This window comes from Lygodium microphyllum, chromosome 29 (assembly GCF_053477565.2).
Source record: "Lygodium microphyllum isolate KBCC chromosome 29, Lygodium_microphyllum_v1.1.10, whole genome shotgun sequence".
In the NCBI taxonomy this organism is placed as follows: Eukaryota; Viridiplantae; Streptophyta; class Polypodiopsida; order Schizaeales; family Lygodiaceae; genus Lygodium; species Lygodium microphyllum.
This window is the reverse complement of record NC_141163.1, coordinates 55516043-55542967: the sequence shown is the minus strand read 5'-3', so window position 1 is coordinate 55542967 and position 26925 is coordinate 55516043. Positions and strand designations below refer to the sequence as shown.

The window sequence follows — 26925 nt, the reverse complement described above, 5'->3', positions numbered from 1 at the left end:
GAAAGGCATCTAGGTAAAGTAGCAACAATTGAGGATGGTCTGCCAAGTCATCCTTTTCCATCTATTTGGCTTCCATTGGTGAATAATTCTGAATTTTCACCAAGTATCTTCAGGAAACATTACCTTTGACCTTTCTTTCCTTATGTGCCAAAATCTACTCGGGTACCAAATCTCATCCAGCTTCTCAACCTCAAGCTGAATTTCAGCAGGTATATGCTCTGGCACATCACCATGAAAAGGCCTTGTGTATTCACCAATGTGGAGGTGATTTTAGCCGATATGCCACATTGCTGATTTCCTCCAACACTTGGAAGGGTCCATAGTATCTCATACTCAACTTTGGGTACAATCTTTCTCTTCCTTTTATCGCTTTCAGCCTTGCCTTTTCAAAATGCAACAATACATAATCGCCCTTCGCAAACTGCAAAGCATGTCTGTGGCAATCAGTTGCTCTCTTTTGCTTTTCTTGCGATCCCTAAAGTACATATTTTATCTTTGCATAGGCTACATCCAAGTTTTCCACATAACGATCAGCCTCAAAGATCTTATCCTTAGTTTGCAGAATAGGTGGTACCTTCTTGCCACAAATGGAGCTTTGCTTGTAGAACTATGCACTATGTTGTTGTAAGCAAATTCAACCAAGGGAAAATATTACTCCCATTGTGTCTTATGGTCTGAAACATAGCATCTCAAAAGATGTGACACTATGGAATTTGCTTCCTCAGATTGACCATGTGTCTGTAGATGGAAGGATGATGAGAATTTCAGCGTGGTATCCATATTCTCAAACAACCCCTTCCAAAATAAACTAGTCATCCCGGGGTCTTGATCACTAATGATCGACTCTGACATACCATGATACTTAAAGATGTGTTGCAAAAACAATCGTGCCATATGATCAGCCTTTATTTTCTTCTTCACCAGAATGAAATAGGCTTGTTTGCTAAACCTGCAAATGATAGTCCATATCCCATCATTCCCTATTGGTATCTTAGGAAGCTAAAAAATAAAGTCCATTGCAATGCTCTGCCAAGGTCTATCTGGAATAGGTAAGGGCTGCAACAAACCCGGTATCTTTTGCCTATCATGCTTTACCTTCTGGCATACGATGCATGTTTTAACAAACTGTTCTACATTATGCCTCAAAGCTAGCCAATAAAAGAAATGCTCCACTGCCTTGACCATGGCATCAATACCTCTTATGTCCTGTATACTGAGGACTCAGGAGCATGACTTTCAGTGATAACTCTAGGTCTTAACTGCTTTGTGACATGCAATCGTCCATGCATTGTTAGAAATCCATCTCTTAGCACAAAGTGTTCATGCCTTTGGTCTGTGCAAAGCTGATTATAAACATTAGCAAAGTCCAAATTAGCAACATATTGCTCTTTTATGGCATTCAACTCAGTGTGATAAACCATGCTGATGGCTGAAATTTGTGGCTTACGTGACAGTGCATCAATCATAACATTCTTTTTACCATCAATATGTATAATTTGAAAATGAAACACAGAGAGAAAATTTGCCCATCTCATATGCTTCTCTAACAACTTTGTTTGCGTCATAAAGTACCTTAAAGTTTGATGGTGTATTTGCACTGTAAAATCAACTTCCAACAAATAATATTTCCATGTAGACAGTGCATGAATTACAGTCAAGAGCTCTTCCACTGTCTCTTTCTCTCTCTTCTCTCTCTTCTCTCTCTGCGTTTTCTCTATCTCAGTCCTACGCTTCTGCACCGCTGCACTCTGACATGGTATCAAAGCAGTGTTAGAGGGCTGACTGAGCGCAGAATCAACCTGAAGAGGAGTTTCTATCGCGACACAAATTTGCGTTTTTTGCGTTTAAGGGCAGAGAGGAGGGCTGCGCCTTGGAACAAGGCTGAAGCGAGTGTGAGCGCGCAGGAAAGGAGTCTAGGTGGTGGATTTGCTGCTATTTACTGCTGTTTTGACGCGGAGGAAGTTTGAGTTTTCGGCCTACAAGTGCAGGTTTTGCTTTTTCATCGCCTCCGGCGGGTGAAAAAGGTTCAGGACGCGGAAGAGCCTTAGCAGGCTGAGTTTTCACAATCAGAGGGGGCTGCTTTTGCATTTGTGAAGGCATTACAGGTGAAGATGTCTACAGAGATTGACTTGGAGTTCCAGTCGATTATGGACCGGAAGGTGCCTGTCTTACCGGCTCTTCCTGCAGATCAGAAGCTCGACGGCGATAACTACCGCATATGGCACGTCATGATGTTGGCCATCCTTGAGTCCTATGATTTGGCGGAGCTGGTACAGGAGGAGATCGACCGGCCTTCGGTGAGAGATGAGTCCAAACTCTCTTCCGATGCTCGTGCGGAGTTGGCCAAGGCTCAGTCTCATTGGGACAAACTGAATGCCAGGATTCGTTCCTTTCTTTTTCTATCATGTACTACAGCCGTGATCGCTCACATCGAGCACTTGACGGTGGCTTGGGAGATATGGTTGGAGCTTGATCAGATGTACAATCGGATGACCCTTATGAAGCGGGTTTCTTTGGACGTATAGATGCGGACCTTGTCCGTAAACAAGTCTTCTTCGCTGCGGGAGCACATTAACAAGCTAAGGCAGCTTCAGATGCAGGTTCAGAATACGGGAAAGCCGATTTCCTCCGAAGACATGGCGATCACACTATTGTCCCAGCTGCCGCCACAATTCGGTACATTTTACTCTGCCCTTATTGCTTCGGGGCGAGAGTCTACTCTTCGGTGGGAAGAGTTGGTTCCTATGGTCTTGAACCAAGAGGAATAGTTAAAGGGACAGAATGCTTCCAAGTCGGAGGCGCTGACAGGTCAAGCCTCTCAGAAGAAGGGGAAGGACCAAAAGAAGAAGAAGGGGGATAACAAGTCCAAGAAGGACAAGGAGAAGGACAAGGACAAAGACTCTACATGCCATATTTGTGGAAAGACTGGCCATTGGAAGAAGGATTGCCCTGACAAAGATAAGAAGGACACCAACAAGAAGGACACCAAGGATTCTGGAGCGGTGGCTGTACCCTCATCAGCTGCATTTTTTCATCTAGCTGTCATTGAGGACGCTTCACCGAATGCTTCTGATGCTGCGATGACAGCCCCCCAGGCTCGAGAGTGAATCGTTGATAGTGGTGCCTCTCGGCACATGACTTCTTCATCAGATGGTGTTGCTCAGTTGCGACCCTCGCGTGGAAAGATTCTCATTGGAGATAGCTCTTCAGTATCTATTGCAGGTCGGGGTAAGATGCAGCTTATTCCAGATGGACGAGGTGGTATCCATACCTCAGAGGTTTTGCATGTACCTGGCTTAGGGTACCATCTCCTATCAGTTCACAAGATTTGCTTCCTTGGTCTTTTGGTGGAGTTTGGCAGTACTACGGTGCGAGTCCTTGATCGTGGATCGAGGAAGGTTCTATCATGGGGATATGAGGAGAATGGCATTTATAAATTGAAGTCTTCCACTGCCCTCTCTACTCTTCTTCTTACCTCTCAGTCACAGTCAGAGTTATGGCATGCTCGGTTTGGCCACCTAAACTATGATTATCTTCGGAGGGCGTCACGTGGACAGCTTGTTCGAGGGTTGCCGGATATAGTGGTGAGCCAGCAGCCATGTGTCTCTTGCATTCGGGGGAAGCAGCATAGGGATGCCATTCCCCACACAGCTTCACGGCGGTCTACTTCACCGATGGAGCTTGTATCTACGGATCTATGTGGCCCTATGAGGAATGAGTCCTTGCGTGGGAGCTCGTACTTCATGCTGATCGTAGATGACTACAGCAGGATGACATGGGCCTATTTTTTGGCATTAAAGTTAGAAGCTTTCTCACACTTCAAGGATTGGCTTCTCTTTGAGGAGAACCGATCGGGCCGGAAGTTGAAGACCTTGCGATCCTACAAGGGCGGTGAATTTGTTTCTAATGAGTTTGCTCGGTTTTGTGCAGATAAAGGAATTCACCTGGTGTTTGCCAATACCAACACTCCTCAAGAAAATGGCATTCTTGAATGGAAGAACCGGAGTGTGATCGAGATGGCGCGCACCATGATGGAGCACTGACAGACCCCTCAGGTTCTGTGGGCCGAGGCTGTGGCTACTGTAGTCCACATCCTTAATCAATCCCCTACTTCAGCCGTGGAAGGGATGACCCCGTTTGAGGCTTACTTTGGGACGAAGCCAGATGTTTCTTACTTTAGGGTCTTTGGGTGTGATGCCTATGTTTACATTCCCAAGGCTTACCGTGATAAATTTGAAGCGGCTTTTCGAAGACAGGTATTTGTTGGCTACAGCTCCCAATCCCAAGGCTATCGATTGTATGATCTTGTCAAGCGGGATGTGTACACTAGCCGCGATGTGCGGTTTGTGGAGGTTGCGACCATACCAACGGGTGAGGAGCATCCCGTTCTTGGAGATCCAGGGGAAAGTTGGGCTCCTTCTACAGTTCCACTGGAGCCCGTGCCTTTTGATTATGATTCTGTTTCTGACACAGAGTCTACTGTTCCACCGGACACCCCTGTGGAGTTACCACCGGTGGATCTTCCAGAGTCTTTTGTTGATGGAGAGAGACGAGGGGAGGTTCGGCCTCCTCCTCGATGGGCCGGTGACACACTCCGTGATTCAGGGATCGAGGGGGTTCCTAAGGAGTGGGGACCGCAGGATGGTCCGCGGCGGTCACGGCGGCACCAGGCACATTCAACGGAGCTTGTATGCTCTAACTATTGTTTGATGACCCGTGTTATGCAGGATCGAGAGCCCACCTCCGTGAAGGAGGCTTTACAGTCCGCACCATGGAAGAAAGCTATGGAAGCCGAGTTGGAGGCTATTGAGAAGAATGGCACTTGGTCACTCGTGCCCCGCTCCCCGAATAAGAAGGTGATTGGCGTCAAGTGGGTCTTCAAGACCAAATACCTTAGCGATGGTTCTTTGGATAAGCAGAAGGCTCGCCTTGTTGCTAAAGGTTTTGCACAGCGCCCAGGGATTGATTGTCATGATACTTTTGCCCCCACAGCTCGTATGGCGACCATTAGAGCTGTTCTTGCCTTGGCTGGCCATAGGCGATGGCCTGTTTACCAGTTGGATGTGAAGTGGGCCTTCCTCAATGGTGATTTGAAGGAGGAGATCTATGTTGAGCAGCCTCCTGGCTTTGGATCTTCAGATGGGAAAGTCTACAGGTTGAAGAAGGCCTTGTATGGCCTCAAGCAGGCTCCGCGTGCATGGAACGAGAATATTGATTCGTTCCTCCAGTCTCAGTTGGGATATCGGCGTTCCAAGGCCGATCCGCAGCTTTATGTTCACACTTCCGAGGATGGTTGTGTGCTTTTTGTATTATATGTTGATGATTTGATTGTCACAGGTGATCATGCACAGCAGGTCCAAGAGACGAAGTCAGCTTTACATCGGACGTTCGAGATGAGAGACTTGGGTCTACTCCATTTCTTTTTGGGCCATGAGATTTATCAGTCTTAGAGGGGGATCTTCATCTCTCAACAGAGATATGTACAGGAGCTCTTGGTGTCTTTTGAGATGGAGGATTATCGGGCCCTTTCTACTCCTATGGATCCGAACTGGAAGGCCACTTCCCATTCAGCTTCTCCTATGGCGGATGCTTCCAGCTATCGTCAGTTGATTGGATCCTTGATTTGGCTTTTCAACACTAGGGTTGATCTTTGTTTTGCTGTTGGGCTCTTGGCAGGGTTCATAAGTGAACCTAAGACGGTGCATTGGCAGGCTGCTCAGAGGATACTTCGGTATTTGCGGGGAACGTCTGATTTAGGGATTTATTACCCCGCAGGGATAGATGGTTCAGATCTTGTACTTGCAGGTTCGAGCGACTCGGATTGGGCCGGTGATGTGGACCACAGGCGGTCTACTACAAGTTACTGTTTTACCTTGGGTGCAGGTGTTATCTCTTGGAGTAGCAAGGAGCAGCCCACGGTAGCCCTTTCGTCTACTGAGGCGGAGTATCGGGCCGCGTCTTCCACCACATGTGAGGCTGTGTGGCTTCGGAGATTATTGGAGGAGCTTGGGTGCCCCCAGACTTGTCCTACTTTGCTGCAATGTGACAATGAGAGTTGCATTGCCTTGGCACGGAACCGTGTTTTTCATGCTCGGACGAAGCACATAGAGATCCAGTACCACTTCATCAGAGAGAAGCTTCTGGATGAGACCATCACTGTGGAGTACTGCAAGACGGAGGACAATCTTGCGGATTTGTTTACGAAGGCACTTCCCCAGGCTCTACTTCACAGACATTCCAGATCCCTCAGGTTTCTACCCTGCCCCGGCTCTGAGAGGGGATGTTAGAGATCACAGCCAGGCAGAGGAAGGTGTGCAGTCGGACAAGGCCGACGGACTGCACAGTCGGACTGCCACGTGGCAGTCCGACCTGTGCAGTCAGTCGGCTGCATTGCATTTAATGGAGCTGACAGGATATTTTTCTGCGCCCTATTTTGTCCAGATTCTGGCTGTAAATAGCCGACATCTCCAGCAGTCTCCTACACTTCTCTGCTTGCAGATTACAGACCGGTGACACGCGCAGATTCCGTCTCTGTTCGCAGATTTCAGACAGGAGACAGTGCAGACTGCAGCGGACTTCGAGGTGAACAGCAGGTTGCATCGTCGAGGTGGAGACACGAAGTCCAGCACACTGCGCCCGTGTATATATCTGCATATCTTTGTATTCAGCACACTTTATACAGCAGATCTTCATCTTCCACTCTCTTTCTCTCTCTTCTCTCTCTTCTCTCTCTTCTCTCTCTGCATTCTCTCTATCTCAGTCCTACGCTTCCGCACCGCTGCACTCTGACAAAGGGACCAATGACTCTATTGACTATCACTTGGAATGAATACAGCCAGTGATCATGGCACTATCATGTCAACCAAAAGTGAAATAGGCCAGCAGCTAGTTAGCTTGATTTGCCACCTTTAGGGCACATTGAGCTATATCTCCTTCCTACAAACAATCAAAGCCAATGGCTACTATACCAAATCATGTCGCTAGCCAAGTTACCCTTGGATGAATGCAAAATCGGAGGTGCAGTGATTCAACCATGATTGTTAGCAGTAGAGAACCACCCAATATGTTTGGTGAGTACATCAAAATAATCTCTCTCTCTTCCTTATTCTTCATGATTAAGCCAATCAGCAACCATAAGCACCAATTTCACACATGAGAGTCATAATAAAAATATATAAAACTCATCATTGACTCCCACCATTTTCTTGGTGTCTCCTTCCTACAAACAATCAATGGTGGTGGCTACTATATGATCCAATCATGTCGCTAGCCAAGGAGTACTCGTATGAAGGAAAAATTGGATGTGTAGTCATTCAACCATACTTGTCAGTAGTAGAGAGCCACCCAATATCTTTGGTGAGTACATTGAAACCGCCATTCTCTCTTTCTCATTCTTCATTGATTAACCTAACCAACAACCGTAAGCACCAATTTCACACATGAGAGTCTTAATAAAAAGATGTAAAACTCACCATTGACTCCCATCTTTGGCTTGGATGTGCCTCCCTTGTCCTCTTCTCTTGCTAGTAATGTCCCATACCACCCTAGGTAAGAGAGGAGAGAGCTTGTCATGTGAGACCATTGCAGTTCCATGAGCAGCTTTGGTGGTTTTGTGCATGTCATCGTGATCTATGTTGGAGAGTAGAAAGAGGTTTGATACCAATGTAACACCTATTTGGATCCATCCTATACATATGGCATGGCATAAGCTATACAAGAACATGAACAAGCATGAGGAAATGGACATCATGCTCGCTCACCTCCTAGCCATAGTCCAAATATGGGCTCATCCAGAGCTTGAGAACCACGTAGCGAATAGGCCAAGCCTCTACCACGAGCTAGCATCCCATACCACCAGCCCACATGAATATGAGTGTGCTGGTATAGCTACCTAGTGTCTAGAGTCCAAGAGAAGTGCCTTGAAGGTGTTCACACTATAGAGCCCTTTAGCTAACCCTAAATTTTCCTGAACATGTTTCATTGCAAGACCGTCTTGACCTTTAGGGCGTGTTCACACCTAGTGATCCCTAGTGGCCAATGTTGTGAGCACCCATCCATGATGTCCAAGGATATAACACCACCTCTTAGAATTGAGAGCGGGTTCTCTAACTTGAGAGAGAGAACACCTTGGCCAAGATGATTACCTTTCCCTCTTTTGTTTATAAGAGGGCTGGACATGTGGTTTATAATTTGATGTGATAGAGGTAGATGAATGTCATCGTCTCAGGATTCTAAAGTGAACTCTAAAAGTTGCACAAGGTGTGGTGTGCCACCTTGAAGGGAACATACTTCTTTGATGGCACACCTTTGTATGGGTTTATGCTATGTAATCTTGGATAGAGGTGTGATTTGTCTCCTCCTCTAGATTTTCACTCTAATGGTGGAAGTAGCCAAATGACCTTGTGGGAGATTTTCAAGTAATGAACCGATTAGAGTATTATTAATAGTTGATTTGGTCTTAGAAGTCTTTGCTATATGCTCCACTCTAATCCATTCTCCTTCTCATGTGCATTTTCCTATCAACCCAGTGGTGGACCTAAAGAAGGCCATTCACAAGGTCTATCGAGCAATGGATTTCTCCAAGCCCACACTTCTAAATCCTACTATATTCTCCTTAGTGGCCTCTTCTAGGAAGTCCAGTGTCTCCATCCCTCCATCTTGCAGGTAGTTTATGTACCATTGTTGGGATGTAAAGGTCCTTTATTCACCTCTGTGTATTTTACACGTGTATTGTTATGTTGTACATGTGAATGCACCCTTACGGGCCCTAAGTATAAATACATTTTATTCTTTGTGTACCAACACATTGTTGGTACACCCAAATCTGTTCGTCACTCTTACTCTCACTCTCACTCACTAGTTCACTTCCTCTACTGCAAATCTTCATGCTTCCACTACCCGCGCGCTCCAACAACTGGTATCAGAGCTGAGGTTAAGGTGCTCGCGCTCTTCGAAGTCCGTGTGAGACAACACCAGCTCTTCGCTCGCGAGAAATCAGTAAGTCGTCACTCATACAGGTCAGGTCGTCACTGTTTCCAGGCACGTGTATGTGCTGGACAGTCAGGCGACAGTGTTGCAGGTCACGTTTTGTGCAAGCGACAGCCTGATAGATAGGCGACAGGTCGTCTTTGATCAGGCAGCAGCCAAACAGGTCACGAGCAGCCAGGACAGGTCGTTTTTTGACCAGGTAGGCAGTCGAACAGGTCACGAGCAGCCAGGCGCAGGCTGTACAGGTCACGAAACTGCAGGTGACAGCTCATGCAGACTGCGTGGCATCCGACGGGCAGGCGACAGGCTGCCGCAGGCAGCGCAGGTCAACGGCTGCAGTTCGACACGTTTTTCTTCCAGAAAATTCTAAAATTTTTCTAAGGTTTACTGCAAGCAACCTCTTTGCCACTGACGGGAGTTCGCGCGCGCAAGCACAGTTCTCAGATTTGGTCAAATTTGAACCTGGAAATTTGGGGCTTTTCCCAGATTTGATGCTGTTTATGCTTGACAGTGATATTTGTGTCAGAAATTGCAGACATTGTGCGCATTGACCTCAATTAATTTGGGGATTTTTCAAAATTTGTTGGAATTTTGCTCTTCCGAGTAAAATTTCTTGGCATTGGACCAAGGAAAATTGGGGCTTTTCATGTATTGATGCAATTTTGCTCAGCTGAGTCAGTTTGGGTGACATTTGCGCACATTTGGACCTGTAAATTTGGGATTTTGTGCAGAATTTGATAAATTTCTGCATTATTTGCCTGTGCAGTGGTTGGTTTATGTCAAAACAGCAGAGGATTATTGCTGGTTATGCAAGAACAGCAGTGTATTTGCTGATTGAGCTTGTGCTCTTGCAGTTCAGTGCTTTTACACTTGTACTTGTGAAAAAATGGCTGCAACTTCTTCCAGTTCTGACATTAAAAGTTTGATGGAAATCAAGCGATTTGATGGTCAGGGCTTTGATCTTTGGAAAGATCGTATGCAGGGCATACTGTTCTTAAAGGATTGTGAGGATGCTTTGCAAATGGATAAACCCGCACAAATGTCTGAGGCGGATTGGGCCAAAGTCAATAAAAGGGCTGTGGCTTATATAAAGATGGGTGTCACTGATGACATTTTGACAGACATTAAGGGTTTAGACACTGGTCATGCAATATGGGAGAAGTTGAAGACTACCTATGAGATCACCACACCTGTTAATCAGGTGCATTTAATGCGTAAGTTGGTGAATATGCGGCTGGATGAGTCCAAGCCTGTAGCTGAGCACTTGAGTTCATTTACTGGCATTTTAAATCAGCTCAAGGATGCAAGTTTGGATTTTGATGATAAGTTGAGGGCGATCTTTTTGATCATGACATTGCCTGACTCTTGGGAGACTTTGGTTGTTTCTCTCAGCAATAACCCCAATCTCACATATGATGGTGTGAGGGGTTCCATCTTGAATGAAGAAATTAGACGTAAGTCTAGTGGAGAAGGCAGCAACTCAGCTTATAATGTTAGAGGCAGGGCTGAAAAGAAAAATGCAAATGCTGGACAGAGAAGCAGGAGCAAGAGCAAAGGAAAAGAAAAGAGTGATGTTATATGCTATCAGTGTGGTCGGAAGGGCCACAAGAAGCTTGATTGCAAGTATTACAAGAAGAAACAAGAGAGAAAGAAGAATGCAGGAGACAAAAAGAAGAAAGAGGAAAAGACAGATGCATCTGAGGCAGGTAAAGGCAAGGAAAAGGCCAATGTGGCCTCTAGTGTTGTCATAGAGGAGCTCTCAGATGCAGAGGCTGATGTATTATATACAGTGGATTATGATGCCCTTGTATGTCACATGCAGGATATGCAGATCACCAAGGCTGATGTGATTGATGCACTTTTGTTAGTTGATGATTGTGTCACTCAGACTTGGATTGTAGACTCTGGTGCCTCTTTCCATGTGACTCCATGCTTGGAGTGTTTTGCTACTTTTGATGCAGGCTGTTATGGCAAGGTTTACCTTGGAAATAATCATGCTTGCAGCATTGATGGGATTGACACCATACACTTGTCTTTGGATAATGGGCAAGAACTTGTGTTGAAAGATGTCAGATATGTGCCTGGCATCAAGAAGAGTTTACTATCTGTTGGACAGCTTGACTTGTATGGTTACACCACACTGTTTGGTGGTGGTTTATGGAAATTAAAAAGGGATTCCATGCTGATTGCTAAAGGAACCAAGAAGGGCACTTTGTATTGTCTACACTGTAAAGCCTTGAATGGCAAGTTTCTTGCAGTTGCTGAAATTGGCTGTCATTTGGAGTTATGGAATAAGAGATTAGGCCATATGAGCCAGAAAGGTCTTGATGTTCTTACCTCTTTGAAGAGGGTTGATGGAAAAGGCTCTAAACTTGATTTTTGTAATGACTGTCAGTTTGGAAAGCAAATGAAAAATTCCTTTTACTCTGGTGTCTCCTGTAAGTCAAATGTATTGGACTTGGTGCATTCTGATGTATGTAGCATGCCTTTGAAATCGTTGGGTGGTGCTGCATACTTTGCCTCTTTTATTGATGATTGTTCCAGGAAGATTTAGGTTTATTTGTTGAAAAAGAAAAGTGAAGTGTTTGCTGTTTTTAAAACATTTCATGCATTCGTGACCACTCAGACAGGTAGAAAGTTGAAATGCTTGAGAACTGATAATGGGGGTGAGTTCACGTCTAATGAATTTAAGTCCTTTTGTGACTTGCATGGGATCAAGAGGGAGCTTACAGCCCCTTACAGCCCTTCTTCAAATGGTGTGGCTGAAATATACAATAGGACTCTATGTGAGAGAGTGCGGTGCATGCTGTCCACTGCTAATCTCCCTCATGAATTTTGGGGAGAGGCACTTAAAACCGCGGTTCACATTTGCAACCGCTCTCCAAACAGGTCCCTAAATAATGGCATTCCTGAGGAGGTTTGGTCTCGCAAACCGGCCTCATATGACCATTTACGAATATTTAGCTATGATGCTTTTGCGCATGTTAGAAATGAGCTGAGGAATAAACTTGACCCGAAATCCACCAAAGGCATTTTCATGGGCTATGGTGATGAGGGTGAATTTGGCTATAGAGTGTGCCTACCTCAGTCCAAGAAAATTGTTCGCAGCCGTAATGTTGTGTAGAGGATCTCGGCATGTCTATGAGTACTCCAGTGTTGGGATGTGATAGCCAGAGTGCTGTGTATCTGGCTAAAAATGCCATGTATCATTCATGCACAAAGCATATTGATGTGCGATATCACTTTATCAGACAGATTCTGGAGGATGGTCTAATCACATTGACCAAGGTCAAAACACAGGACAACCCTGCAGATGTTCTCACTAAAAGTCTAGGCAAGGCTCAGCATGAGCATTGCATATGACTAGTGGGAGTTGGTTAAAGGTTCACTCCGGACCTTTAAGTGGGAGGTTGTTGGGATGTAAAGGTCGGTTGTTGGGATGTAAAGGTCCTTTATTCATCTCCGTGTATTTTACACGTGTATTGTTATGTTGTACATGTGAATGCACCCTTACGGGCCCCAAGTATAAATACATTTTATTCTTTGTGTACCATCACATTGTTGGTACACCCAAATCTGTTCGTCACTCTTACTCTCACTCTCACTCACCTGTTCACTTCCTCTGCTGCAAATCTTCATGCTTCCGCTACCCGCGCGCTCCAACAACCATCTCCTACTGCAATGAGCCACTACTTTGATACTTTGGTGGGAGCAACTTGTAAACTCTGCCTGATGCAAGTCCTCTCTCATGAGCCGGCTGTTGTCTGCCATAATAAGGGTTGAAATACATCTCCTTTGGTGGTTGCTATCACACCTTGTAGAATGTCTCCTTTTAGAGAAGAGGCCTATCTTGTTCTCAAAAGTTCTTGCAACTGTCCTCCAACTCGGGAGGGACAAATAATACTCAATCATGGCACAAAATCTGGCACTTGCAACATGAGGAGCAACAATCAGATTATAGTAAGCATCATTTTTGTATGCCATATTATTTCCCAAGTCTAGACATTGATAGTATGCATTATTCTTATATTTTCTGTTATGAGGCAAGTGCATGCAAGACAAACGTGTTGTGCATTTGCCTGATAAAATAATACTCCATGAAAGGGTTAGTCTCTCATCTTATTGATGTTTCTCACAGAGAAATTGTGGTCGAATGGACTGCACACTGCCATTTGCAAGGATCACATTGGTGTAGAAAGTGCAAATTTGGTTTGCTGTAACACAAATACGTCAAACTTTGTGGCATTTGATCTACTTTTGCTGTCATTGACCCTTTAGTTTCTCATTTATAGTAAATAAAGGAAATGATATGGCAAAAATAAAATCTATAACCTTTTTCTTTTGACGTTCAATTTGCTTGTGTAGGCATACTTTGGCATTCATGGATCACTTGGGTCGAGGCTCTTTGACTTAATTAGTGGCAGGAGGAAAGGCCATTGCATCTTTTTCGAAGATCTAGTTGTTGCAAAGGTTTTCAAAAGCTGCAGTTTTGAGTTGATATCCTATACGCTATTACATCAAACTCCATAAAGAATCATACTCTATTTTGGCTTTTTTCTAGGCCTTTTATGAGAAAGGGTCTCCAGATGAAGTTGAAATTTTTTTGTACCAGCTAGCAGACTTACTTGGTGATGGTTGTGTTCAAAGGTTTGTCCTTACCTCCGCCTGTTAAGATTTGTATGCTGATCACTGTTCACATGCATTTTCCTACTCTTTTTGATCCCACTTCGGGTAACACACTGCATTTTAAAGTTGGTAGCTGGAGGAAAGTGTGTTGCTGTTCTTGAAAAAATTAAGGGAAAAGCCCTAAAAACCTTAGAGAAGTTGCACTGTGTGGAGATCCCATTTTGAACGGGAGTATATCTAGCCAATGTCTTGTTCACATGTTATTGTAATCTAATAAGTCGAGCACTTGATATTAGACCACCACATGCTATGGAACGGGCAATCAGCAGGTGGACTAAAGGCGAGGCCAGTGGATCAGTGCTTAGGATCTGCAAGTTAGGAGCCATTTTAGTAACGTCGAAGGGAAATGTTGGGGCAATGGATGATATATAAGACAGACTAGTATGCTCAAGTGATCTCTCTTTGACTTGCTTAAAGAAGAAAATCTCTCCTCGATTTGCTTAAAGAAGCAAATCCTACAATGTCAAATGAAGAGTACAGTGTGGGCATTATTAAGAAGGCTGTGGAAATTTATCATAGAAGGATGCATGTATGGAAAATACTTAAAGAAGATTGAAGACAGGCGTATTCCGTTTGCTTAACCTACCTTGTTTACAACCATTGCTGGGCTTTACAGCCAATCAATGGTTTGTGTCCTTTTTCTGCTTCAAAGTTGATAGCCACAGGTGCTGGAGGCTGCAGGTATGCATGCACACATGCAATTGGGGATGTCGACGAGTGCTCAGCAGCAGATATCCCATCTCATTCTGGTTTAGTGAGTCATAAAGGCAATGGCTGAATGTATGCATGATTTAGTAAATTAGATTAGATTTTCTAGTCATATATTCTTGATAGAAAGTTGTCATACTTTCACCAAGTTCTCTATTGCTAAGGCTTGTTGATGCTAGAGGGCTGAAACATCTAGTATCTCTTCATTGAAGCTCAATCATGTTCCAGAAAGGGATACTTTTGAGCCTAACATGGACCCAAAAACAAATTTTAAGGCTTCGCAAGAGGCCCCCTACTTACTTTGAGTGCCTGTTTCTTATCATGCCATTGCCATGGGGTCCAATCGAGTGTTCCTTGAGAGGCCACAACAGTTCATCAGGTATTTTGGATCTTGTTCATTTAGATCTTTGTGGGCCTATATGGACTTCCTTGTCACATGGCTCTTGGTACTTCTTGTTGGTTGGTGACTTTTCTCATAAGTCTTGGGCATGTTTCTTGGTCTAGAAATCTGAAAATTACAAGAAGTTAATAGAGTGGGTCTCTGAGCTAGAGACTAAGACTGGAGACTGGTCAATGGAGACTAAGACTGTAGACTGGTCAGATGGATCTGTAGTGATGATGGGGGACAGTCTACTTCATGAAAGATTGAGTAGCTTGCACATCAGTCAGGTCTGGGTCATGTATGAACTTAAATCCCCCAATATCAGCAACCCATCCTATTACGAAGTCCTCATCCAACAATGCCCCTAACTCATATACTGTAGCCCCACAAAACCAGGCTCCAGCCTATTGTCCCTGCCCTTCAACTCCCTGTTTCCCGCCCAATTGACCAGTAATCTGCTATCAGTGTGGAGAATATGACCATTATCAAAGCAGATGCAACTTGCCAGAAGGATTTCCTCCCTATCATCGATGTCCTGACACCCGCGACTATTACGCCAGATATTACTCCAAGAATAAGAAGGGTTTTTCCAACCTCTCATTGGTGTGACGGAAACTCAGGCAGAGACTCCACCTCTGGTAGCAGCATTGACCAGAGCTCAAGCCAAAGCAATGCCAGCCTCTGTCCCCTTTGCTACACCTCAAGAAGAAGACACTACCATATTCTAGGAGTGGTGGTGGACCAAGCATTCTCTCAAGTAGCAGACCTGCCTTCAAAACACAAGCCCACCTTCAACAACGCTCGAGAAGATTCTAGAAAACACATGCAAATCTTGCTGGTGAACTCTTACATCATAGTCCTTTGACAAAAAGGCAAGAGCTGAAGCAGCTGCTTGGGATGTTGGAAACACCAAGTCCAGAGAAAGGGATCAGCCGGACAACCCCTCACCAAGGCCCAAGGGGCACCCTTTCTCTCTTTTGGTGATGCCCAGAATGTTGCAGTACAAATCAACAATGACACCACTTATGGAGCCAGAGTGGACGGCAGCTCATGGATAAATGTTATGCGAGAGACCACTCTAAGGCTTCTGAGCTCTATCTCTGTCGTAGCTTGCATCCTTCGCAATCAAGGTGGTTGATTGAAAGGAAGTCCACCGCACCCCCTTGGCATTTCTGAAGGAGTAACAGTAGTAATTTAGGAGTTTTCTATGGATTTTATCTTGGTAGACCTGCCCTAGACACAGGGATCTTACCTGCTTCTGATTTGTTGATCATGGCTAAGGATGCTGAAGCCTGAAAGCCTTACATGATTGGGGATATGACAGACTGTGTCTGGTGATCAACAGGAAGAGCTTTTCCTAGAACCAGGTATAGATGGAGTTCCAGTGACCCAACCTACTCTGGTACCCATTGTGCAAGCTACTCTAGCACAGGACACTTTTAACTAGCTAGAGTCATATGAACAGGTTGCTAGTTGCAATATGGTGCTCATAGTACATCTAGAGGAGAAATCTAGCTTCCCTCAGAAGAAGTCTAGTCCTCAATTCCTACAACAACTAGACTCAAAAACTAGGCAGCCAGTTTGCCATTTAGATGAGCCTTGTTTCGATCTACATAGAGGAAAGGAATAATCTTCTCAAAGAAGAGCAAAGGCTTAGCGTGGAGGCTAACTAGAGACAAGTTCAATTGGCCAACTAAGAGCCAAGATTGAAAGGGATCAGCTCCAATGGCACAAGAAGAAGTGGGGTTACAGGATAATGTGCCCCCAATCTGGAAGAGAAAATGGGAACATTTTTGATTGATGATTGTGAGAAAGGAGATGACAGCTCTCAGCTGGAGATAGAGTAGACAATAGAGAGAGTGAGAGTGAAGACAGAGCTTGACACACAATGCAATTCCCAAGTGTGTAAGTGAAAGTACAAAGTACAACCCTTAGACCTTAGGGTTGTTAAGGTGTGTTCACACCTGAAAGGTGTAAAGTACGGTAAGTGATTGAACTGTGTAAAATAAACACACAAAATAGAAAATAATGTGACTAGGCAAAAAAAGCCTCTCGTATGGAGAGTGAAAAAGTGCCCAGTGTCCTACTGTGGATCACTGACACTCCTCTGTGACCATAGGTGTGAGTGAAACCCAATAAACCCCCTGGAGTGAAAAGTGAACAGCATGCAAGGATTATTCAGCAATGGAGATCAAATTTAAAGCATTGCGAAATGCTTCAAACTTGTCACGAGAAAGAGCTTTGGTGAAGATGTTTGCCACATTGCTGCTGGTAGGACAATAGACAAGGCTGATATCTCCTGCATGTAGCCTCTCTCTGACAAAGTAATAGTGGATCTCTATGTATTTTGTGCGTGCAGGAAACACTAGGTTCCGTGCTACTACAATGGCACTCTTAACTGTCAGTAAGCAAAGGAGTAGGCTCCGTAAGAGAGACATCAAGATGAGCCAACAAACGTACCAGCTATACACATTCAATTGTAGTTGTGAAAGTTGCCTTGTATTCAGCTTCACGAGACGATGTGAAGAGCTTTGGTGAAGATGTCTACCACATTGTTGTTGGTAGGACAATAGGCTGCTGATATCTCCTTCATCTAGCCTCTCTTTGACAAAGTGATAGTGGATCTCTATGGCCTTGTCTATTGTCCTAACAACAACAATGTGGCAGACATCTTCATCAAAGATCTTTCTCACGACAAGGCTAATATCTCTTGTATGTAGCCTCTCTTTGACAAAGTGATAGTGGATCTCTATGTGTTTTGTGTGTGCAGGAAACACTAGCTTCCGTGCCACTATAATGGCACTCTGACTGTCAATAGTAAACAAAGGAGTAGGCTTCGTAGAGACATCAAGATCAGTCAACAAACATCTCAGCTATACACATTCAACTGTAGTATTGAAAGCTGCCGTGTATTCAGCTTCACAAGACGATGTGGCAATAGTGGATTGATTCTTGCTAAGCCAAGAAATGCAAGATGAGCTAGTAAAGAAACAGTTTCCACTTGTAGAGTGATGTGAATCACAATCACCAGCCCAATTTGAATCACTATTAGCATGTAATTGTAGTGGTTCCCCCTTGGCATAAAGCAATCCAAGAGTCCTAGTACCTTGCAATTAACGAAAAACACGCTTCACAGCTTGCCAATGTGACATGTGTGGTTCGGAAATGAGGCATCCAATTGCTAGAGCATATGTATGAATGCCAAACAAATCACTGTCATTATGCAAAGATAGCTTAAGTCTAGTTTCCATCAATGTGCTAACTGGCTTGCAATCTTGAAAGCTAAATCTCCCAAGGAGTTTACCAATATATGTGGACTATGACAATCCAATGCCTCTAGTATCACGAATAAACTGAATGCCCAAATAGTAATGCAAAGGCTCCAAATTTGACATTTCAAAAGTTTGTTGCAAACTTTTCTTGAATGCTGAGATTTGATCAGCATGTGTCCCTGTGAACAAAAGATTATCTATATAAAGACAAATGACCAGCAAGCATCCTCCCTTCTTTTGCATACATAAAGAGTGGACTTTGATGGGCTGTTAATGAACCCTTGGTTGAGTAAAAAGGCATCAATTTTTGCATACCAAGCTCATGGAGCTTGCTTCAAACCATACAAAGCCTTTTTCAGCTTGCATACCAAGTGTTCCAATTCCTCAACTGCAAAATCAATGGGCTGCTGTACATATAGTTCTTTCTAAAGTTCCCTATGTAAAAATGTAGTTTTAATATCAAGCTGGTGCATAATCCAACCATAGTGGGCAGCCAAAGCAACCATACACCGAATGATGGTCATACGGGATGTACGAGCAAATGTCTCCTCATAATCAATGCCTTGCTTTTGCGCATAGCCTTTTGCCAAAAGCATGGCTTTGTACTTATCAATGGATCCATCCACTTTTCTTTTCAGCTTATAGACCCATTTAGTACCAATGGATTTCTTTTCAACAGGCAATGTCACTAAATCCCATGTTTGATTCTTCATGATAGAATCAAATTCAGCTTGCATTGTTGCCATCCAATGCACACTCACACTTCGTCTTTTGAATCATGTGGACAGACGACTCACGCCTGTCACGTCGCCAGCTGCTCGCTCCCGTCTGATCATGCCTGCTCCAGATCGATCCCGCCCATTCATCAGCGCCCGTTCGTGAGCACCCCCCCCCCCCCCCCCCCCCCCCCCCCCCCCGATGGCTCGCAACCCCCCCCTCGTGCCTCCAGTTGCCCTGTCATCTCTCGCAACAGTCGCCCCTCTTGCCCGTCTTTCGCCCCCGCCCCCCATATTTCCAGTTGCCCCGCCTGCCGGTCTTTTGCCCCCGCTCCGACAGTTTGCCCCCATTGCCATATCTTGCCATTTCGCCCCTGCCCCGTCAGACCGCGCCCTCCCCGCCTGCCCGTCTTTCACCCCCATCCCCAATAGTTCGCCCTGTCTACCCATCTAGACTGGAAAATTGGGGCTTTGTTTGTGGAGTTATTTGCTGATTGTTACCATGTGGGTCCACCCTCGACTTGATTACATTTGAGGAGTGGAGGCATGTTTGGGGTCTATGATTGAGAACCGCATTATTTTTGGATTTTTGGAGAGGCTCAAGGGTCGTTGGAAGGGGAGGGGGGCTCTCCTTGAGCCAAAGGGCGAAGACATCCTTTTCGCGTTTGCGGGCCTCCGCTTCTAAGATTCAAGTGGCCTCCTTGAGTGGACGCCCGCGCCACTTGGTGAGGTATTCGAGGAAGCCTCTTTGTTCCCGGCGTCGGAGGAATACTTCTACTTTGAAGGGACCGTTGGAATGGAGCATTGGTACGCGCCGTCCCCATTGGTTGTCGGGATAGAACTTGCGCAGAAGACGAGCATGAAATGCATTATGAACACAAACACTGTCTGGCAGGTCCAGTTTGTACGTGACTTCGTTCAGCACTTGAGTGATTTGGTAGGGTCCATAGTAGCGGTGATTGAACTTGGGGGTCATGTTTTTAGGAAGTGACATGTTCTTGGAGCTAACTAGGACCATGTCTCCTTTGGCGAATAGTACAGCCTTTCTCTTCTTGTTTGCTTGCTCTGTCATGGTGATCTTGCTCTACTCGAGGCTTTGCTTAGCTGCTGCATTTCGGTCTCTCCATTTCTTCAAGAATTCCTTTGCACCTTGATCTTCCGCTTTGGCTGCTCCGGATGCTAAGGCCAGTGGGGTAATGACCTCTTTTCCTGTGGCTAACTCGAAGGGGGTGTACCCTGTTGCCGAGTGGATGGAGCTATTATAGTGGATTTCCAAGACATCAAGGTACAAGGCCCAATCTTTCTGGTCCACTCGGGCATAGCTCCGGAGATAATCTTCGATGCCTTGGTTGACTCATTCTGTCTGTCCATCTGTCTCCGGGTGGAAGGATGATGAGAATCTCAATTGTGTTTCCAGGGTCTTGAAAAGTTCCTTCCACATGTCGCTCATGAATCTTCCATCTCTATGTGATACAATGGCCAGTGGTAAGCCATGAAGTTTGAATACATGTGTGAAGAAGAGGCGTGCTACCTCCTTGGCATTCAGTGGTGGTTTGGCCGGGATGAAGTGTGCGTGTTTGGAAAAATAGTCCACCACTACAAAGATGATTGTGTACCCATGGGACTCAGGTAGTTCCACAATGAAGTCCATGCTGATGACGTCCCATGGGCGGTTGGGTACTGGTAATGGTTGTAGTAGTCCTGCTGGTCTTGATAGTGGTGCTTTGACTAGTTGGCAAGTGGGGCAAGTTTTGATGTAGTCTATCACTTCTTCCTTCATATTCGGCCAAAAGAACTGCTTTCTAAGGGCCTCCAAGGTCTTGCTTTGCCCTTTGTGACCTCCAATTTTGCCATCATGTATCTCATGCAGGATGAATTTCTTCAACTCTAAACTGTTGGGGATACACAATCTCTTGCCTAAAAATAGGATACTCTCCTCTAAGGTGTATATTCCATGTGGGGTCTTCTCTGCTTCCACATCTCTGATTATCTTGTGCATTTCTTGGTCTTGCTCTAGGGCCTCTTTGACGAGTTCTATGAAGTTGCTACTGACCACATTGACAGCTTTCAGGTCAGGTTTCCGGCTCAAGGCATCTGCTATCTTGTTAGTAGAGCCGGGCTTGTGCTTAATCTCCAGGTCGAGTTCGGCTAGGAAGTCTAGCCAGCGGGCTTGCTTTGCCGATAACTTGGGTTGAGATTGGAAGTATTTGAGGGAGATATTGTCGGTGAAGACTATTGTATGCTTGTTTTGAACATAGTGCTTCCATTTTCTAAGGCAGTGGATGACTGCCAACATTTCCTTCTCATGTGTGCTCCACCTTGTTTCAGCATCGGTAAATTTCTTTGACTCATAAGCAATGGGGTGTCCTTTTTGTACCAGTACACCTCCGATGCCGTAGTCAGATGCATCTGTAGAGATTTCAAAGGGTTTGGTGAAATTCGGCACCCTTAGGACGGGAGTTTGGCTCATGCACTTCTTTATCTGCTCAAAGGCTTCCTGTTGCGCGTGCCCCCATGTAAAAGAGTGATCTTCTTTGGTGAGGTGGGAGAGGGGGGCAGTGATGAGGCTGTAATCTTTGATGAACCTCCGACAAAATACTGTGAAGCCGAGGAACTCCCGCACTTCTCTTACAGTCTTCAGTACAGGCCATCTTTGGATGGCTTCCACTTTCTTAGGGTTCACTTTGATTCCATTTGCTCCTACAATAAAGCCTAAGAACTCCAACTCTTTCATTGCGAACTTACATTTTTCCGGCTTGGCATATAACTGATGCTGCCGCAGTTTCTCAAAAACTCGGCGTAAGTGCCGCTTGTGCTCTTCTAGGGTCTTGCTGTAGACTAGGAGGTCATCTATGTAGATAATGACAGATATCTATCTCCGGTCTAAAGATTCCATCCATGAGGCCACAAAATATGCCTGGCCCATTGCTTAGGCCGAATCCTAATACTAACCACTCAAAACTACCATATCGGGTGCGGAAGGCTGTTTTTGGGATATCTTCTTCAGCTATGCGGATTTGGTGGTATCCTGATCTAAGATCAATACGGCTGAGGTACTTGGCCCCGTGCAATCTATCTAAGAGGTCTTCCAGTAGGGGCATGGGGGATTTGTTTTTTATGGTGATTTTGTTAAGGGCCCTATAATCTACACAGAGTCTAAGTTCCCCATCCTTCTTCTTTACAAATAACACTAGGGCACCAAAGGGGGATTTGCTAGGGCGAATGAATCCTTGTTCTTCTAGTTCATGTAGTTGCTTCTTCAATTTCAGGAGCTTAGTGTGGTTCATGCGATAGGGAGCTCGGGCAGGTGGGATAGACCCGGGGATTAGCTCAATTTTGTGATCCACATCTCGCCTGGGTGGTAGACCCTTGGGTAGCTTTTTGGGTTTCTTGCCATTTTCTTCTTCTTCAATTGGTCGGATCATACACAGATGGACCATATCTTCTTGTTTGACTGATTTTTCGACCTGCTTGGCACTGCATGTCATGATGTGTGGCCTGATAACGGTCCCTTGGACCGGTGCATTCTGGGTCTAGCCCCTTGGTTGGGTTGTAGTTGGTTTCACTGTTTGGCATGATACTCCTGGCTTATTCTCCTTCATTTGCACTTTGATTGGGATCCTGCCAGGCAGTTGCATTCTTTCACATGGTACTCTGACGCCTTCTCCTTGCATATCTAGCATCATTTCATTTACACCTTTACCAAACATTGCAATGACATACTTGTCATAGAATTCCAAGCCCAATATCACTTCAAAATCATTCATGGGGATTACTAAGAAGTTGAGTTTTGCTTTCCACTTGTCGGCTTCTACTTGGACTGCAAAGACTTGTTTCACTTCCTTGGCTTCTCCTTGTTCGAATGTTACTGTTAATCCTTCCGGGGCCTTCGATAGCTTTAATCCATGTTTTGCTGCACACTCGGGTGTCATGAAGTTGTGTGTTGCTCCCGTGTCCACCATGATAGGTTGGTCTCCTTTGCCCACTCGGCCTTTGATGTATAGATGGTGAACTGCCGCTACTCTGGCTGCCATGCATTGGGGTCGGGCGCTAACTGACCCTACCCTTGGGTGGTCCATGCCTTCCTCACTCCCATTTGGGATTTCTTGGATACACGGTGGTTGTGGTTCTTCTCCTCCATATGCGCTAGTTGCATTCACCCTTGATCCACTTGATGAAGCTGTATCTTCTATTGGGCATCTGTTTTGGTAGTGTGGGACCCTGCATCTGAAGCATTTGATCCCGACGGACGGGCCTGGGGGTCTCCACCATGATGTATTTGATCCCGAGGGCCCATACGATGTGCTAGGGGTTGGTCTGTAGTGATTGTTTCCCCATCTTCCTGCTGCTCCTCTTGGTACTAAGGCGGTTTGTGACACGGCCGTGGTGGTGGTGGTGTTTTGGCTCCTTGTATCTGTGAATGCCCCTCTAGGAGCATTAGGCCTTTGGTTCCATGAGTTGTTGTTGTTGAAGGTGTTGTTGAAGTTGTTGTTGAACCTGTTTTGGCTCTCTTGTGCTGTTCTTCTGCCTTCTAGGTCTACTAGTCTTTCGGCCATTTTCATGGCTTCTGCTAAGCTTGTTGGCTCCTATCTCTCCACATCTCTTCTAGCCCATTCTTGCATCCCAAACAAAAATCCATGTAGCTAAGTGTCTGTTTCCATGTTTGGTAGCTGCAGCATGATCTGCCTATATTTGCTGACATATTCTTTCATCTTTCCTTGTGTTTGCTTGAGGTTCCTCCATTCATCTCTCACTTTGAATTTTTTCATCTTTGGAATGAAGTAGTCCTTCAATTCTTCCTGGAGTTCTTCCCACGAAAAGATGGTGTGGCCTTGCTCTTGTTCCAGTAGGTACCAACTGGTAGCGTCCTCCTCCAAGTAAATTGCTGCCACCTTCGCTTTCCTGTCTTCGGTTTCGTGAATACTTCAAGTACCTGTCCACCTCTGCGATCCATTTCTTCAGAACCAACCCATCTCTCTCTCCCTTGTACTTGGCTGGTTGGGGCATCTTGAATTTTCCATAATCATCTTCTGAACTATCACTATCTTCCTCCTCTTTACGGTGGTGTTTCTTCTCCTTCTTCTTGTCTTTCTTTTTACTTCCTAATTCTACTACTTTCTCCTTCTCTTTCCTTGTATCTTGCGCCCTCCTAGATGTCTCCTCTGTACCCATTCTATCCATCTCCTCTTGCATTCTGTGTCTTTTCTCCTCTTCTTGTTGTTGTATCACCCATTCTCTATAGCCTTGCTCCACTTCTAGTTTTTTCTTCCTTTCTTCCTATTCTTCCTTCATCTACATGTTCCTCCATATTGACTCCAGCATGCCTGACATACCATCTAATTGTCTTTCTAGTCCGGCCACCTTCTCCTCTTGGGCCACTCTCCATTCTTGCCCTCTACTCTTCTTCCTCTCCTCCATTGTTGGGAGGGTGACGTTCTCCCTTTCGTCCTCCATGTGGTTGGTGGTGGTGTCGACGCGGGGAAGCTGCGTTTCGCCTGTGGTGGTGTGGGTCGTGCCGCGGGGAAGCCGCGTCACGTCTTCAGACCGTGGGGTGTCGAGGTTGGGGCGTCATGTCGGGGCCGACGCGTTGGGGGGCGTTGCGACGTGGGGCGACGTGACGCGGGGCGTCGCGCTGTGGGTCGTTAGGACTTCGATCTCTTCGGGGCACTAGATCTTTCCTCCTGCTTCCGTGAGCACTCCTTCACTCCGAGCAAGAGTCGCTCTGATACCAAGTGTGGTAAACCTGCACTCGTTACGCACTCAACATGGCACAGAAAGGTAACACGATATATGAGCTCAAGGTATACTCTTGTATTATTCAATCCAAAAAGCGGGACAACATAGACACATCCTAGGACTACACCCTTGTGACGCCGCACATAAGAGGGTTCACCACTGGGTATAGGGAATCACAGGTAGAGTGGAAACAAGGCAGGGCTTTGAGTCACTACTACTCCCTATATAAGTGCATTCGGTAGCAACGGCATGGTATAGCTACAAAGCTGCCCCCCCTGCTCCCCGCCCCCCCCCCCCCCACCCACCCCAAACCTCCAGTTGTTCCTTGTATCTGCAGCAACTTTTCCTCCTTAGGTAGCACTGCGACGTGATTGGTAGTATTCTTAGAAGGGACGTGCAATGGAAACCTCTAGTCAGACGCCGGCGCACTCAGCGAGTGCCCTCCATTCAAACACCTTGCGTGTCGTCCTCTGTGAGGAGGAGCTCTTAGCCGTCTGAGCTAAGGAGATGGAGCTAAAGGAAACAACAATTTATGGTCAGGTAGTAGGATACTTCCTAGCCAGGGCCCAGCTTCGGGATTGGCTTCACTCCATGCTGCACATTGGCACAGCGCAGATCGTGGAGGCAGTCCTAATGGGCCAAGGGATTTTCATGGTCAGGTTCAGCTCGGTAGACGCAGCTCGCGAGTTGCTTGCCAGTTCACAATATGCGTCCACGAAGGGGGTCATATACATGGTCCCTTGGTACAGTGGCTTTACTGTGGAGGCATTTGCACTCCACAACAGGTATCTTCGGCACCCGGTCACCCTTCTTTTCCCCGGCCTGGCGATAGAGTATAGCTAGTTGGTGGAAGACTTTGGACGGCTCTTCGGCACTATCCTTCCCGCGTCCTTCGCGGATGCATTGATAGCTGCAGGAGTCCCAAAGTTACAGGTGGCAATGAAAGAGGTCAAGAATACCCCCCAGTTTCTAGATATTGAGGCGGGTGGGCACTCCTTTAGGCAGCAGGTCATTGTGATGGGGCAGCCAGGGCAGTGCGTGCGTTGCCACGACTTTGGGCATCAGGCAGCAGGTTGCACGCGTTTCGGAGCCAAGGTGGGTCCGCCGACAGGTCCGCAGGTTCGTTGACGGCTTCACACGGGTCTACAGATGACAGAGAGGGAGACAGCAGGGGGGGCCGCAGCCAGCGTCTTAGACCCAGCCTCGGTAGCAAGGAGCAGGTGGGCGAGTGACGTCCCCTCGGCAGAGCACTCCATAGCCCCCCCCCCCCCCCCCGACTTGGCAGAACCGTAGCCCCCCACATCCACCACCCGCGCCACAGACTACCTCTTCTGAGTCCTCACAGTCCCCACATCCACACCCCCCCCCTTGCCATGTACCTCTGTCCATTCCACCATCCCTCGATCATCCTCCCCCCCACCACCCCCCTTACCGAGCACCCCCCCTAATCTGCACCTGGTTCAGGTGATCCCTCCTAGACCCTCCCCCCCTTCTCCCATAGGAGGTGATGAGCCACACACGCCTACATCCTCCTTGCACCAGCAGTCCTCCCTCTCCCACACAGCCACCAGCTCATCCACCCTTGCCGCCCTCACACTTTCCTGAGATAGGTACACCTGTTGCCACAGGAGTTTTTCTGTAGTGGCCCATGGTCCTACTTGAGAGTTGCGGAGCGGAGAGAGTTCCCACTACCTCCAGAGGTGGGGATCTTCGTGGTTCATAAGTCAAGGAGGGGTAAGATCCATCTACTAGCACCACCGGATGGACCAAACTACGCCTTTTTTTTTCAGTCCTCTCACTCAGGGGAGTGGACGATGACACAGATAGAGGAAGAGTTGAAGAGTCAGGTAGCGGATCACACCTCCTAGTGGATGGGAGAAGAAGGACTAGCATTGTTTGCACAGCAGTGGCCTGGTTGCATGATGGATATTAACTGGTGGGCCGATGCCGAGGTCTCTCACGTGAGCATTATTTTTCGAGCCTCTCGATAGTGGAGAGCTCCGAGGGATGTGATCGAGTGGCCCCTGGCACAAGCGGCCCGTTTCTAGTAGTGCACAAAGTCCGAACTCTCAGCATGGCTGATTGATGCATTGATAGAACCACCTGGAACATCTATCACACCTATGGTCACCATGGAGGATTGAAGTTCGCTGTCCAGACCGGCGGCAAAGTGTACTTGCATGCCTCATAGTTTCTCCTCTTCATCAACAGCCACCATACCGAACAGATGCCTGTTCGGTCAGTCACAGGTTTCCCCATGAGCTTACACCTTGCATCCTGGAATGTGAATAGCCTCCACTACAGTGGGGCACGTGGTTCCAGGAAATTGATTGTTTGGCAGGAGCTGTAGCCTGCCCTTGCCGGACGGATCGACATCTTACTTCTACAGGAGCATAAGCTCACCCCCACCCAAGCCCAGCGGGTAGGGAAGGTACTC

General features: G+C 46.3%; 1 protein-coding gene across 7 annotated transcripts in view; it reads left to right on the top strand.

Moving 5' to 3' along the window:
• LOC148010652 (TLD-domain containing nucleolar protein) overlaps positions 1 to 26925 on the top strand; it is a 159666-nt gene that overhangs the window by 28519 nt on the left and 104222 nt on the right. For all 7 annotated transcript variants that reach the window (XM_087671828.1, XM_087671827.1, XM_087671826.1 and 4 more), the window contains exons 3-4: positions 13354 to 13458; positions 13550 to 13635. In XM_087671828.1, the coding sequence (XP_087527954.1) occupies positions 13354 to 13458; positions 13550 to 13635 (191 nt within the window). The remainder of the gene's footprint in view (positions 1 to 13353; positions 13459 to 13549; positions 13636 to 26925) is intronic.